Source organism: Abramis brama (genome assembly GCF_963993115.1).
Source record: "Abramis brama genome assembly, chromosome: 10".
NCBI lineage: Eukaryota > Metazoa > Chordata > Actinopteri > Cypriniformes > Leuciscidae > Abramis > Abramis brama.
The window spans coordinates 27,489,552-27,505,527 of NC_139972.1; the positions used below are offsets into that span (position 1 = coordinate 27,489,552).

General features: G+C 42.3%; 1 protein-coding gene across 1 annotated transcript in view; it reads left to right on the forward strand.

The window, feature by feature from the left end:
• Window positions 1-15,976, forward strand: part of kirrel3l (kirre like nephrin family adhesion molecule 3, like) — a 41,160-nt gene that overhangs the window by 11,973 nt on the left and 13,211 nt on the right. The window contains exons 2-3 of the mRNA XM_084127197.1: window positions 13,474-13,626; window positions 14,357-14,506. Of these exons, the coding sequence (XP_083983323.1) occupies window positions 13,474-13,626; window positions 14,357-14,506 (303 nt within the window). The remainder of the gene's footprint in view (window positions 1-13,473; window positions 13,627-14,356; window positions 14,507-15,976) is intronic.

The following is a 15,976-nucleotide window of genomic DNA, read 5'->3' on the forward strand; positions in this document are numbered from 1 at the left end:
CTCAGCTTGTTGGGAGGAGGTGATGGATAGGCTTCTAATGGACCCCCTCAATCACAAGCTACTTAAGCAGACTGATCAGTAACATAGTGGCAAAGAGGCCAACACAAACCCCCTTTCAACAGAGCCACAGGGAGGTTCAGAGATCATCCATGCTAGTGATTAGCCCTGTAACAGTCCTTATGCTGCAAGCTTTCACTCATTTACCAGGCATTTGAAAAATCTATGGTACAAACTCACCGTGAAAGAGTCTTGAATTGTCAAGCGGAACCTTAAAAGGCTCAGCCTTTTGTCCCAGTGTGACGCAGTAGCTTGGTGCGAAACCTCTTTTGTTTTGCTAATGTTATTAATGGACTCAGTTAAGTATAAAAAGTGAATCAGATTCAACTCGGTAGGGAAAAATATAGCGTGTTTTTTCTTTTTATATTCAGTTTATATTGTACAAAGGTGTACTATACGCATGTCAGCATGAAGGTGTGAAGTGTAGTTATTTGTCAGTGGAAATTTCCTGCGAGTTTGAATCTGATGCCATCACTGATTTTTAAAAAGCACTATAGTTTAAAGTGGGACAAACTCATTAGCCCTATTCCTTAGATCCAAGCAAAGAAATCACAAATATTAGCAGTAGGTGGGGTCTCTCCCCTCAAAAACACTCTACGTTTTGACTCTATCTCTCTCTGTGATTCAGTGTATCCTGTTAACAAGTGCCAGCTTCATCGAATACCCACAACACAAGTCAGTGTGTGTGTTTTCACACCAATTAACAGCTCTCTTTTGGTGCCTGCTGAGGTGATGATGGCCTGCCTCTGGCCAGGCGCATGGTGTTTATGTGTATTTGGATTTTTTTCTATGTTCAATCTTTTTCTATTTTCATTAGTAAGCAGTATAATTAGTAGTTGTAGAACCTTATAGATCTCATAGATAGAACACCAGAAAGTCCAATGAATGTATAGGGATTTCTCAGTCTTCGTATAGAGTTCCCTCAGTCTTCACAAATCTAGCATGGGCTGACTGCTCTCTGTCAAATTAACGGCCTACTCTGCACCGTTCACAATCTGCCCCTTAAGAGGTAAAAACTCCTCCATTGGTTGAGAGGTGAGTGGTCATTAATATCAGGCTGGTCCTCATTGGCACAAATGGCAATGCTGGAGAAAAATTATTCTGTCCAACACTCTTCCTTCTTTCCCTCTCTCCCTCACACTATATTTCTTTTGGCTCTCCGAGCCAAACTAGCATCCCCTCCTCTCTTGCACTCTCAATCTAGATAATTCAATCTGTCCAATATCAAATAATCGCCTCCATTTTTTCGGCCCATTTTAACCTTATCACTGGCACTGCCTCCTCAGGGGACCGAGTTTCGTTTCACCTTGTTAAGAGAGAGAGGGAGCCCAAGAGCGATAACCTGGGATCGTGGTGAAACGAGGCGGGTGACGAATAGTTCTCTAAGGAGCGGGAGTGAAGACCTGTTTGTTGTTCTCACAATGTGAACGAGCGGGCAAACAGGCTAAGGAGCTTCTTTTTTTTTTTTTTTGAAAAAGAAAAGGTGGGTAGTTGGAGCAAGGGTCACACAAAAAAGAAAAAGTGCATGAAAAAATGTGAAGCATGAGAAATGTGCTGTATGGGTTTGTGAACACTGGAGCCCCTCTGCGTCCCATTGTCCTTTTTAACACTTTCTCCTGGCACTTAATTAAAATCCAATAAGGATCTCGCCTGGTGGCCATTGTTCCTAACCTATGTTTACCTTCTCTAGGAGCATCGCTAGCAGCTTAATCTTGCAAGAAAGTGGGGTCGATAGGTCAAGACCAGACTCTAGTCGCTAGCCTGAGAGAAGTGGGGGGGGGGGACTCTTTTACCTCATCTTCCTATTCTTTGTGTTGTTGTGTCTCTCTCTTTCCTTTTCTTTTCCTCATTTCCCATGGAACCTAATCCGTAAGCTTGATTGTTCTAAGCTGATTTCAAGCTTGCCCCTGGGAGGAGATGGGCTTTTGGAGTTGGTTTTAATTAAGATTTAAAGGAGGCCTCCCTAAAGAAGTAAGATTGAGTGGTTTCTTTGGATGGGGGGATGAGAGTGGACAAGAGGAGGTGGAACAGATTGGCCAGCAAAAAGCAGAAAAAACAAACAAACAAAAAAACAGTGAAGATATTCATCAGGGACAATTGAAAAAACAATTTTATGTCCGTTGAATTATAATAGGTTATGTGGAGTATGCATTCATTCACATTTTCAGATCAAATATTTTCCCTCTCTATTTATCTCTACTTTAATCTCTTTGGGGGTGACACCCTTTCTTTTTCTATTTCATTCAGTCTCCAAGAGCTAAATTATTCTTTTCTTAAAAAAAAAATCAGAATCTATAGAAATTGATTTGAGCTTCCTAAGATCCAAACCCATATCCTGTAAAGACGTCATTGGAACACTGCCGAGCTGCAGGCAAGCAATCTCCAGATTATCTAGATGTTGTAATGATCGATAGCGACACCTTATGTACCCTTTTGTACCTGAAATGGTGCTGATGCTGGAGCCAGTCCTTGGGGAACCTGTGAAACTATCATAGAACTGGCTTAAATTTACACTAGTTTCAGAAATCATAATAAAAATTGTAGTTTGAATATTTGAATTTGGTTGTTCAACCAGAAGTGAGGGGGCACAGGGACCAAAGTGGCCACACCAACAATGACTGCCATAAGTGTAATTTTAACTAGAAAAAGTACTTGTCTTACAGTACTCCAGAACAGGAGTAATGAATTAAGGACACATACCTCACTTGTTTACCAGCCTCTGAAGTAGCCCAGAAACTGACCCTTATCTGCTAATAAAGCTTTGTTTATGTAAGCGGTCATGGCATCTGGTGCTTAAATCATGATTTGGATCTGTTGGTGTCCTAATCATGACCGTACAGGGAATTAGATTCCTACAGAGTGGAAAGTCAGTATGTATGTGTGTGGCTTTGTTCATCTCTCTCTGAATTTCTCTTCTTTTGCCTATCTTTCGTTCTCTCTCACACACAGACTCTTTCTTCTCTTTCTCTCCCTCTGTCTCTCTGGATAATGGTCTTGTACACAGGTGGCCATGTCCCTTCGATGGACACCCCCAGACGTCCTTGTTAGACACTTAATTAAAAGCCTTATCACAGGAAAACACGCTGAGACATTCCAATATGGGCCTGGGCATTAGAGATACTGCCACAACCAGACAGCGTCCATCTATTACTGCTGTCTGCTTAACTGTCCAGCCAAACACAGTGTGTGTTTGTATGTGTTAAAACATAAAAGAATAAGGAGTGCGTATGCAAAATAAGAAATGGTGCAAGTTGTTTTAGAATAGATAAAGAGTGAACGACGAAGCGAGAGAAAATGTAAGGCCCAGTTTACCTGGCATTAGCATCCCCTTTGGGGGATCCTTTTGAAACAGGACAGTGCTAAATAGAGGTGTAAATGGGATCCAAAAACATTTTGAGATTTGGCTTTGAAAAAATATATCTGACGATCTATCCACAACTTTCTTTTGTTTCTCTTTGCATTTTGGATGCAAGTTATCACCAGGTGTAGACAGCAATGTGTCTCAGCTGACCACTTGTGATAGGATCCCCCAAATGGATCTTAATATCAGGTGTAAACAGAGCTTAAGGCTAGGAAGAACAGAGTTTTGGTGCATGGCTGGCGCAACACATGTGGGTGGGTTATTAGCAGGAGAATTTGTGAAAACATCCACATCTGTCCTTCTGTGTATTGCTTCCCGCCCACCGCTATCAGCACTCCTCCCATGGTCAGTTAAATTTTAGAGCTGATGACAGGAGGGGAAAAAATCCCTAACGAAAGAAAAGCACACAATGAAGTGTTTAAGTTCATCACACCACTAGCTGGGTTAGGCATTCTAGGTGTTAAATGAAGAGTGGGGAGGTCAAGTGTCCCTCCCACTACATTCTTCAGCAATGCTAGGCAGGGACCAGCACACAGGGACCATATGTCCCAAGCTCTGGTCAATGATCCTCCCCAAATGGAAGGACAAAGCCCTTTTCACTCAATTGAGACTGGGGAAATCTGCAATTCCACACTGGCAGCATAGCACCAGTCAACAAGAAGATAGTGAAAAGGAGGAGGACAGAGAAAGAAAGAGAAAGAGAGAGCATGAGAGGGACTTGGCATTTTCCATCACATTAACTAGGAACAATCCTGCCAAACAGCCTTGAGGCTCCTTCCCTTTTTTCCCCGAGTTCTTCTGTAGGTTGCCCAGTTCCAAAGCCCCCAGGAGACTCTCTTCAAAAGCTCTGTGTCTATTCCTTTTGCTCAGATGCTCAGCTAATAATGCCACAGCCAAAGCATAGAGATCTATATCTCTGGCTATCACAAAGCAAGTTCTCTTATGTTTAAGCTGGGTCTTGTGCACCGGGGAGTTGAAGGTTTACAGGGGCATGCCACATTTTTTAAAAGGCCACAACAAACCTATCCAATCATAAAATAACAGTTAGGTGACGCATCCTGGTGAGGTGCATTTCAACAGGGGGTAGTCTTAGCGAAAGAAAGAAGGAAGTGAGATAAAGAAAGCTTAGCAAAGACATGGAGAGGCCAGAGCGGCACTGTAAAGTGCACAGGGTTCCTGGGGGAGAAATAGATCAGGCATGTATTCTGGCGCTGCAGCGATTAATATCAGCGGAGGAAAAAAGGTCAAACTTGACTGGAAAACGCTACAGTATATCATTGTTACTGGCACGGCCCACATTTCATACATCACGCCATGCTGTGTTGCCTCAACTCTCCCGTCGCTGGTCTCGCAGCCACAGCCCACGCCAAGTATTATCAAAGATTGATAGAGTGTCCTAGTTAAGTGGGGAGGGTGTAGGAAGTTGGAAGGAGGGATGAAGTGGGGAAAGAAGATTTGCCACCTCTGTGCTTCAGGGTTACAACTTGTTGTCTTGTTGTAACACAATGTCACCAATCAGTAAAAACGAATGTGAGTATGTCACATTTTTGGCTAAAACTAACACTTGTTGTCTGGAATCCACAGTTATGTCCAGCTAAAGGTTCTTCAGACGATGTGTGTGTGGCTTCCATAACAACGCTCCCTTCACACTCTCTTCCAACTACTCATCCTCCCTTTTCTCTTGTTCAGAGTGCTTGCTTAATAATTAATTGATTTATTAGTTCCCTCATTAATCATTCATTCATTAATCAGGGCCAGATTTTTCCAGAGGAAGTGGTTCAATCCGTAAAGACAAAAAAAAAAAAAAAAAAAAAAATCCTGACTTCACATTTCAGCCTAATTACGCTTCTTTGCTAATCACCACCAAAGAAATGGAGTTTCAGGAAATTACTTTTTTTCTTCCCTTCTTCCTTCCCTCCCTCCCTCCCTCTCTTCTTTTGCGCTAAGCAAGCCAGGATGTATTGAGGTCGGCAGGTAAGATTTTTTCAATCCTTTTTCTATCCTCCTTTGCCAAGCCATAATTTTTTGTTCTGGAGGGTTTTAGTCATCAGTCATGTTAAAAGAACACTTTTGAGACCAGGCTAATCTGATGAACAAGACAGTACGGCCTTTAATTAAACTACCCAACTTCCAACCACCTTAACTTGATAGAGGAAGGAAATGCAAAATGTGGTGACTGTGAAAACCAAAGACATCGATTAATCATGGTGGATTTGAAGACCGTCCGTGAGCATGGGTCAGCTCTTTCAACGGCGAAGAGGCGGCTCATTGTTTCAGCTGATGCCACCCTTCCTAGAGAGATGAAGGAGCTATTTGTTTAATTGTATACTATTACGTGATGCGGATAGAAGTCACCGCCACATAGGTGTCGAAAGAAACAAAGCCTAACAGGCAGGATGAGAAAATTCTTATGGAAAAGGGAAATTCTAATGGAACAGAAATTAAATCTCTTGTACATCAAACAAACTGGTGGTCTTCAAAAACAACCCTTAGCCATGGTCAGACTCTCTTTCAAGGAGAGAGGAAAAAAACATCAAATTAGAGAAAGCTTCAATAGAATTGCCAGCGCCACATTAACCTCCAAGCGGTAAAAAAAGCACACACATTGAACAACCCTAACAAGGTATTCATTGAACCCATCTCTCTTTATTTTCCAACACGCATAATCCCATGCATGCAGAGACTTCAATATGCCACTAACAACTGAGGTTACAGCTATTTTCCCTTTCCTCTCCGCATTTAGACCAATAAAGTGCATGGCCCTCTTTTTGTTCTAATGAGATGCATACATTTACAACATCACTTCCTCATTAAAGAATAATAATAATAAAGACAGTATGAGAAAAAAAAACAAAAAAAAAACATATTAATTATAGAACGCACTTCCTCCTATCACAGAGAGCCACAGGGGCCTCCACTGGGCTCAATTAGGAAGTATAGGCCACAAATCCCCAGACTAAATTAATTGACACCCCAGGGCATTGAGCCTAGCATCCCAATAGCTCAGTATAAGTGCTAGATTTCTTAGTTTTCATTTCATTTGCCTTTTGAAAGTGAGTGCAGGGCAGAGTGATCAACAAAGACGAATAAGACTTTATGGATTTTTAATCATCTTGCCATATTTACAGTGTTGCTTTTTCTCAGTGTTGTTTACCCAGACTTCGCAGCCAGAGGAATGAAATGAGAGTGCATATAAAAGCGTTGTTTATTTATTTATTAATTTGTCTTTATTGTATTTATTTATTTTCCCCACAGTGAATTAGGCCCATCGGAGGCGTACCAATTGTAGATGTTTCCATTATTGTGGGGGTGTTGGTGCATACAGCAACCCACACATTTATGCAAAGAGCTCACAACGCTAATGATTTAAAAGCATTCTAGATCTTAGATCATACTGTACACCAAGCAAAAGAGAACAAGTAAGAGAGAGATAAAGATAGATTGTTGAATGCTGTACAGGAGAGAGAGAGAGAATTAGACAAAGGCGCCATGAAAAGTAGATAAAGTGTAGATAGAGAGAGAAGGAAGAGAAGCGGCAATAACCATCTCCAGAAAATACCAGGAGACCTGCAGGAATGAAATGACAAGACTGGCTCAATCAACATCTTGTCAAGACAGTTGGCTGATGTGTAGAGACAATCTCATCCTCCCCCTCTTCCTTCCCTCTCTAGTTTTTTTTCCTCCCAGCGTCTTGTGTTCCTAACGGAGAGCTTTCCGTCTGTGAGTAGAAGAGTTCTTAGACTCTGAAGTGGGGGAGTGAGAATGGGAACGCTGGAATAATGACACTTGGAAAAGTTCTGACGCTCACCAGAGATGCTGCACAGCATAGAGGAGTGTGTGACAGATAAAGCCTCTGCTGCATGCAGAGGTCCTGAGCGGCACACACACATACATACGCATATTTCAGTATCATTCTCATTTCAAGATTTAGCTATCATACTTCTTATGACGCAATCTGACAATGTGGTCATTGTTACCGCTGTTTTCAGGCCAAGATTAAGAAAAGTAATAGCACAACAATCCTCAACAAGGCACATGATTCGAGGAGTCACTTTGCTTTGAATAAAATCATCTACAAAATGAATAAATGTAAATATAAATCATTCATGTCCATAGTCGGTTTAATACTCCAGGTTAGGGGTTTGTTCAATTCCCTAACCCTAAGTATGAAAAATTCTGCAAGCACCTTAGCAAGCACCACTAACAAGAGAATAAGACAGAGTGAGAAATAACTGCAGGGTGAGAAGCTTGATTATAGATTTCCTTCATTCCCTCTGAAAAGCATAGGCTTGTTTGAGTCCTCTTTCTGTCAGAAGCTTGTTCTTCCCTTCTCCACCCCTGCTGGAAGCTCTTATGTCCTATTCTCAGTTTCTCTTGCTGCTGCAGACCCCCCATCATCCCCGTTTCACTCTCTCTGTCGACAGGCTGACTTGAACCCCTGCAATTTTCATGCTGATAAATAGAGAAAGGGCAGAGATAGGGAGGGTGCGAGCAAGGGACAGGGTGTCTGGAATGCGGAGAGAGGAGCAGAAACAGGCATGGAGAAGGCAAATCAACAATTTGTCACACCTTATGTAACTGTGAAAAGGGCCCTGCTCAGCATTGATGCCGGGGATCAGGCCTGGCTGACAGGAGAAAAGAGAGAGGGATGGAGGGAAAAGAGAAATTGGGGGTTTACTAAAGGGATTGGAGGGGCTAGAAAAAGAGAGGGAAGGACAGAGGAAGAAGGTGTGATGGATGGATGAGCTGTATGGTCGTCCTGAAAAGGGTCTCGTACTGTGCCAGGATGCTTACAATAGACTGCAGACTGAATAAGAGGCTAGGAGGATTAAACCCCTGCAAACAGCTCTTAAAAAGCTGTTAGGCTGCAATTTAGACCGAAAACAACACTGAAAGTGAAAAAGGAAAAGGAAAGGGGGAGAAAGATGCGACTGGAATGTTAGGAAGTAGATAAGGTGCAGAAGATGAGACCAGGCAAATAGGAAGGCAAGAACGAAGGAGAAGAGAAAGGAATGAATTGTGGCAGGTTCTGAAACTGCAGAAACAAATACCAGTGGCCCTTGGCTCAGTTTGTTTGGACATTAGGTAGAGGAGACGGCTATGTTTACAAGGGAGACTTTTCGAGATGCAGCCTAGAGAATGTTACAGGGACTTTGGTTTAACACATCTTCACATCTGCGTAAACTATTTCACACACACGCACACAGACACACTCACCCTCCACAATGAGAATGAAACAATAGAGAGTCTACCCACACCAAACAAAAGGATAATTCCATGGCGCAGAATGGAGCTCAGCTCTTTCCAGCTTGGGTTTAGTGGCCTTATCTGAAGCAGGCACAATGGATCGCTCTTAGCCAGCCCTGTTTATTTCCAGCAAGTTACTTTTTCACACTAGTTTTCTCTTTTTCCTCTGCACTCATCCACGCCTTTACCTATCTTTGTCTTGTATTCCAATCTGTCCTCTGGACAAGTCATGAGCACAATGCTTAAGGTGGTGTTTGTACTTAATAGAAGAGCAGGCTACGGTAAGGGTGAATTGAACATTTCAGTGATTTTTTTTTGTTTTTGTGGCTTTTATATTATTTACAGGACAGGAAAATGGAATTAATTGGATTGAGATATAACATCTGTATTCAAATGTGTCTCACATGCATTTGTTGAATTATCTATCTATCTATCTATCTATCTACATAGATTTTTAGCATGATCATGAATCCATGTGAGCTGTATTACCCTCCTGCAACATATTCACTGTTTATAATCAGGGTTGTCAGAACAAACAGTGAAGAGGTTGAGGGAGGGCTAAATATGGCTTGACATGGGATAAATATTCTGATTTATCTGCAACTGTGCCAGGGGCGAAACCAAGTGCCACACACACACGAACATAGACTTTCGCTAATACCATCAAGACTCCCCGCTGTCCCTAGTGAGGGTAGACCAGAGAGGGATCATTGCTAACATCTGTTCGTCCGTTCGTCCCAGTGAGGCAGAGTGCATATCTCTCTCCTCAGACACATCCTGGGCTCTAAAAACAGCCTGGAGAAACTAGGGGAGAGTGAGAGAAAAAAGCAAAGCTCTTTAATATGTCATGATCAAGTCAGGCACAGCTGCAGTTGCACTTAACATGTGACAAAAAAAGACAAAGTCACTGTGTCAAAGTAGCAACTAAATGTGAGCCACAATCCCCACAGTACGCCTGCCCTATTTACGCCACCACATGAACACACACTCCTCTCTGCTTCCATCCAGTGCCGTGAAATGATATTCCATTTTGAAAAAAATCCGGATTAAAGTGTATCAGGCCAAGTGTGTTATGACCTTGTTACTAGGGGAAGAGGGAACGCGTAAACACACAGGCACACACAGATGCCACACACTGTGGAGCAAATCACAACGTAGGTTTTAGAGACGGCTTTCTCTGTCTTATCCCACGCACCTCTTTATTTGTTATGGTACCTTGTAATGACATTGCACGAGCCAGACAGCCATGTTAATACCAAGCCTTTTGTCTGACCTGCTCATGTGAGTACCATATTTATTATCCTGTTTTATATTTTATATATGAACTTTTGTTAATGTAAAATCAGTTTTTGTTCTTTCCATGAGTGCATTCTAAGCAGGACCAGCTTGGAAATCCTCAAAAGGGTCCACCTATAAAAATGTTCAATTCTCTCCAACGATTGCTTCTCTTCATCTCAACACCTCCTCCTTTTTATTCGTCTTTTCCTGCTTTCATCCCTCTCTTCTCTGTCAGGAATGAACTCATGTAATTAAGCCGCTAACATGCCGTTAAAGAATTGGCTAATTCAGCAAGGAGGAATTATTCCAATTTGAAATGACTCATTAACCAGATGTGATATTTTGTTGAGCTTCTCTTGGAGCAAGATTTGGAGAGCGCTGAATCACTCCCGTGGTGTGAACTCATTTCGTTATATGTGTGGGTTTGTGTGTGTGAATGTCTACATGCATTGCAAGGGTAATAAATATGCTTTTGGTTTTGCTCATAAGGCCAAGTGCGTGCATTGATACAGGTGCATAACTTGTAAATGGGCCTGAATACAAGCTGTGAATGTCTTGTGTGTGTGAGAGAGTGATTAAAGACATGCACAGAGGCACAACTCAGTAAGGGGTCTAAAGAGGAACTATTGAATGTACAAAAGCCCTTAAACATCGGCTCATCCTGATGAATTATCACCGCTCGTAAACATTTAGATGCTGGGGCAAGATTCTTTAATTGCAATCGATGTTCATCCAGTACCTGATGCAAAAAGGAGAATCCCAGAAGCACAACACAATTACAGTATCTGTAAAAAGACTCAATATCTCATAAAAGTGGCGCTCCAGGGATGGCAGAAGTGTACAAAAAAAAAAAGAACAATTCTATATGAACATACACTTAAAGTCTTGGCTTAGAAATACTGCCGCTAATAATAATGTCAAGAAGAGTTTTGTTTTTGACAAAAGAGTCATATTTAGCACTTTTGATCTCATATTTAGCTCATTTAATCATGATGTAAAAAACTAGGTAGCTCTTTGGAAGAGACACCACTAGTTCTGAGCATTTGGTATCCTCCTCTCAGTAACAGTTCCCATGGGAATGGGAACTTGTGGGATACAGGGTGATATTAGGGTAGCAGGTGGCAGAGTCAGGCATGATGCATGTTTTTCCCTTATATTTATTTACATTTTGAAATGGCTATTTTGATTTGTGTTTTTACCTACTATTTAATGTGTCTGTCCAGTAAAAGGTTGGTGCAGTACAAGAAAAAGACAAGGAAGTACAGTAAGCATACTTCCATTTTATTGCTATTTCTTTTCCTGTCCATCCTCAAGAGAAGAAAAGAGGACTGTCAGCACTAGTGGGAGAAAAAAGCAAGTTTGAAAATACCTGAAATCTGCACTGGCCTTTGCCTTGGAGGGAAAGAAAGCTTATGTTTTTGAGAGAGAATACTGGTGTGGGGTTGTGTAGGAGGTTAGGGGGTGGATGGTCTTTGCTGCACCCCTTGATGGAGTGGATAATTGAGTCTTGACCAAACTCTGTCAGCCAAGCTCGGAAGCCCCTTTTCAGCTCAAAGAAATGCAGTGAGAATGATGAAGTGAGAGAGAGAGAGTGAGAACAACAGAGAGTGAGAGAGGATGGAGGAGAAAGAAAATCCTGGGCTCCCTCAGGGGGGGAAAAGCCGCTATTGAAAAGCTATTAAACTTGCATTTAGCAGGATTGATTGGAAATGAAGAGGCCTATTAAAACCAAGGGACAAGGGGACAATAGTGTGTTTCTGGCCACCGTATGTTGCCCTCCTTTCACCATCTTGCTGGCCCCCCTGGGGTGGGGCCCCCTACCCTGTCTGTTTAAACACCCCTGGCCCAAAGAGAGAAGTTTCAGAGGGGTTTAGCACCAGCTGAATAGACCCCTCTTTATCCACCACTGGCACGCTATTCTCCTATTTAAACCACACAGAAATAAAAGGGCAAAGAAAAGGAAAGGCAGAAAAAATCGGGGGACGGTCCTTTTCTTTTTGAAGAACCAGTAACAGCCCTCCCCTTCTAAAACCTCCATCAAATTGTGCTCTTTCTTCCCTCGCCCTTTCTGAAATCTCATGTGAATGGATTAGTTACTTCTGGCTGGTTGCCATCTTTCTACTTTCAAGAGGGCTCATGATGCACCAGATCCAATCATAAAGCTCTTGCAATGGAGAAACACATAAATGTGTGTAAGAAGACCATGTGTGTATATAAAAGTGATTGGAATAGTGAGAGAGAGATGGATGTTTGTTGTTTAGTCTGGACACATTTATATTGAGAGCTTATATGCAAATCAGGCAGGAAAAACAGAGTAAAAAGTGTTTAAAAAGGAGAAAGAAAGATAGCAGCAAAGCCAAAATAGAAGGAAGGCAGTGCGGTGGCAGGTGCCTTTCTTAGCCCACAACGGATGGCTCTCATGGGACGCTGAAAGCTCCTTTGATTGTTTAACCAACAATTTTACTAAAAAACAGCACTTCCCCCACCCTTGGAAGAAGTAACAGATTCTCTGGCTCAACGGGGCATTGCTTTCCATGTCATTCTATGCAAGTTGCCATATGGGCATAGGAAAGAGTTAAATAAGTCATGACCAGCTGACGCCTAGACCCCTTGCCAAGTTCAGAATATCAAACTGTTGTAAAAATGTGTTATGGACTGTGCCTTTTTCCTTCCAACCGGAAGATGATGCAATATTAGTCTTTTCTGCATCAATCAGTTGCCACTCACTGGCCTTAAAAAAAAAAAAAAAAAAAAAAAAAACCCGAGCACAGTGTGTGACAGTCGTGAAACTTCAATTAAAAGAGTGTGTTGGGTAGGCAAAATGGTTTTAGATCAGTGTAAAAGAGTAATATGTTTCTAGAGCCCAGTCCATGGGTACTGCAAGGAAAATTGTGTTTCATTGTGTAACTGGAAGAGTATTACCAGCTGCAGAGAGATGGTGAATGCGAGCTGGAATGGCTCTTGCTGATTCAGCGCTAATATACTATCGCACTAATGTGTTCTGTGCTTTCCCATCTCTCTCCCTGTGCAAAATCACTGACCTGAAAGTGGACTGGTTAGAGCAAAATGACAGATAGGCTTCAGCATTAGGAGGGAGAGTCTTACTGTAGTTTACCATGGTAATCCAACTAGCTACTCGTCTATTTCAGAGAGCCAGCCTTGTAGGCAGACTGATGCAAAGAAAGGTGCCACTTTTGCATTTAAAGAAAAACTCAATATGACTGGAAGAGAATAAATGCTATGGGCATGCCTTTTTAACCAAAAAAAGTTGCAAACAGGATGTGATAGATTGAAGCCCATCAGTGAATTTGTATACTGCTATGAAGTCTTCTATGGATGCTTCAGTTTAACAATGTGTGATATAAATTTCATTAACAGCAGGGTCCACTAGGTGGCAGCACTCACATTTATGGTGTTTCTTTCAAGAACAAGTCAAAGAAGATAATGGAATACGGCATGCTTATTATACATATTTTACAATATCAAACAACAACCAAAGTTTTTTTTTTGTTTTTTTTTTTCTTCTGCAGTGTCTCAAGCAGCCTACTTCTCCCAGCAGCCCCAGGACCAAGTAGTTGTTGCTGGCCAATCAGTAACCTTGCCCTGTGTGATTGTGGGATATCGGGGCATGGTGCAGTGGACCAAAGATGGCCTGGCATTAGGTGGTGAACGAGACCTACCTGGTAAGAGTTGTTTAAAAGCTAAATGAACAGTGAGGTTAAAAGTCATTCCATTTAACAGTGCTTTTCATCGAGTCACTTTTAAAAATTGAGTTGAAAGGAAAGGAAAAAATGAAGTCAACGTAATTAATTTTCAAGGTGTTTCTAAATGGTGCACTGGTTTGTAATTAGCTAGAAACCCAGTTTCCTATATGTCAACCAAATTTAGAGCAAGTAGCAAGGCAGAAATGATGCTGTTCCCCCAGGAGATACACCATGCTTATTGAAGTCCATTTACCAAGGCTTAGTGTCCTCTTATCTTCATCTTTTTCAAAGGGCAGTATCCCTCCTCTGCAGTGAATGTGTGTTTGAGTAATGTCACAGCCTTACTTCCTAGGCTCTATTGAGTGAAGAAACGGGAAGGCAAACAAACACTGCGGCTAATGCAAACTAGCGTTTAATTTGTCTAATCATTTGAGCCGTCTGCTCGGGCTGAGGTGGAGAATCAATCACCGCTCATGTCACGCACTGACATTTAAAATGATATCCCCAGCAGCTTTGAAATTAGCAACCTGGACAGTTAAGGCTATCTCTGTGTGCTATGCTGGCTGCATGAGCGAGGCATCTCACATGTAGCCGCTGACCAAGTGACACAAAGATGCTAATGCACATAGAACTGGATCTCGAAACTAGCCCTACCTGTGATGGCAATATGTGTGTGCATATCTCTAACAGTGCTGTTTGTGTGGACCAGGTTGGGTACGTTACTCTCTGGTGGGAGACCCGCTATCAGGTGAGCACAGCTTGGTGATCGATTCAGCTGAGCTAGGCGATGATGCAGTCTACGAGTGTCAAGCCACGCAGGCTGGGCTACGATCACACAGAGCCAAACTGACGGTGCTGGGTAAGAACTGTGTGTATGTGTGTGTGATATGAGTGTGATTGAGAGTGAGAAGAAACCACTGCAATATAACTCTTCTGCAACTGATTAAAAGCAGGGGGAATAGAGCATTCCTCATAGTCCCCAATTTCATTAACAGTATTTAAAATACTGCCTCAAATTCGTAACACTGCAAATTGCTCTGCTCCGTATAAACACTTCAGAGATCCCACCCCCATGCAATCGTAAGTCATTCCTTCATTTTTTATTCACAATTTTAAATCACGCCACAGCAGGACTCTTTTTTTATCAAACCAAGTCAACATAAACCCTGAAAAAATGTCCCACCTCCTCCTCACTGTTTCTTTACCCCTCTCTCTGTAGCCTTCTGACACTTAACACAGTGAAGGGCCAAGGAAATGTGATTGCAGCAGTCACAAATGACTTGCGTGAATGGTTAAAAGTCAAAGTCTGCACAGTTAGCACATTCTACAGTGACTCACAGAATTCATCAACCACAGGGCTGCTTTTACATTAACGCAATATGATTGATCTACATACTCTCCGGCATTTAGCGACAGGGGTAGAGGGGGGAGACTGAGGGAGTGAGTGTGTGTGTGTGGGGGGGGTGTGGGGTGGGTCACTGGGGATTTCAGCTCAGTGCTGCGTTGCTGACACCTGGTGGCCCAACTTGGACAAAGCTGCGTTGTATAGTATCTGAAAAACACAGATCTCCCCCACAGCATAAGTATATCATGGGCTAAAAATATGGGACGTTAAAGAATTAGTGCTATGAGAATGATAAAGCCCAAGTTTGTTACTGCAAAATAACAAGAATTCTGTCTCTAATTGAACAGAGTTGGCACACCCACACAGACTCACCAAAGAAAAGTAGGGCTACAACAATAGCCTTTGTGCACACTGCCGATGTTTGGCGTGCTGTTTGAATTCCCAGACTAGAGTGTAGCGAATATGCCAGCTCCTGCATGAAGGGAAAGAGGTGTGTGTGTACGTATATGTGAGCGATCATGTGTGTACGTGCATGTAGGGGCATGTGGGGAAATCAATGCAGCCGGATGAGACCAAAGCAATCCAACAGAGTCAAAAAAGTCAACGGCAGGAGTGCAGTCGAGGGAATCCGCATGGAAATTAGAATCACCTCGCACACGGATTCCATTAGCGCCTGGGCAAGACCAGCGAAAAGACCTCTGACAATTCTGATACAAAAACAGAAATTGGTTCAGAGAAAAGGAGCAGGACAGATGGAAGAGTGTACCACAGAAAGATTCTTTTTTTGCACGCGTTTCTGTGTGTACTGCGAGATGGACACCTTCATCAAAGGTGGCAGACACTATTTGCCTAAGGCTTGCACACAGGCATGCAAACAAATGAACAAATCAGTAATTCAGATGAAACGGGCCTGCGGCAGAGTGCCTGTAAATAGACTCATAATAGCAAATCTCAGCCATGTTAAAAGGGCATGAGTACTGTCTT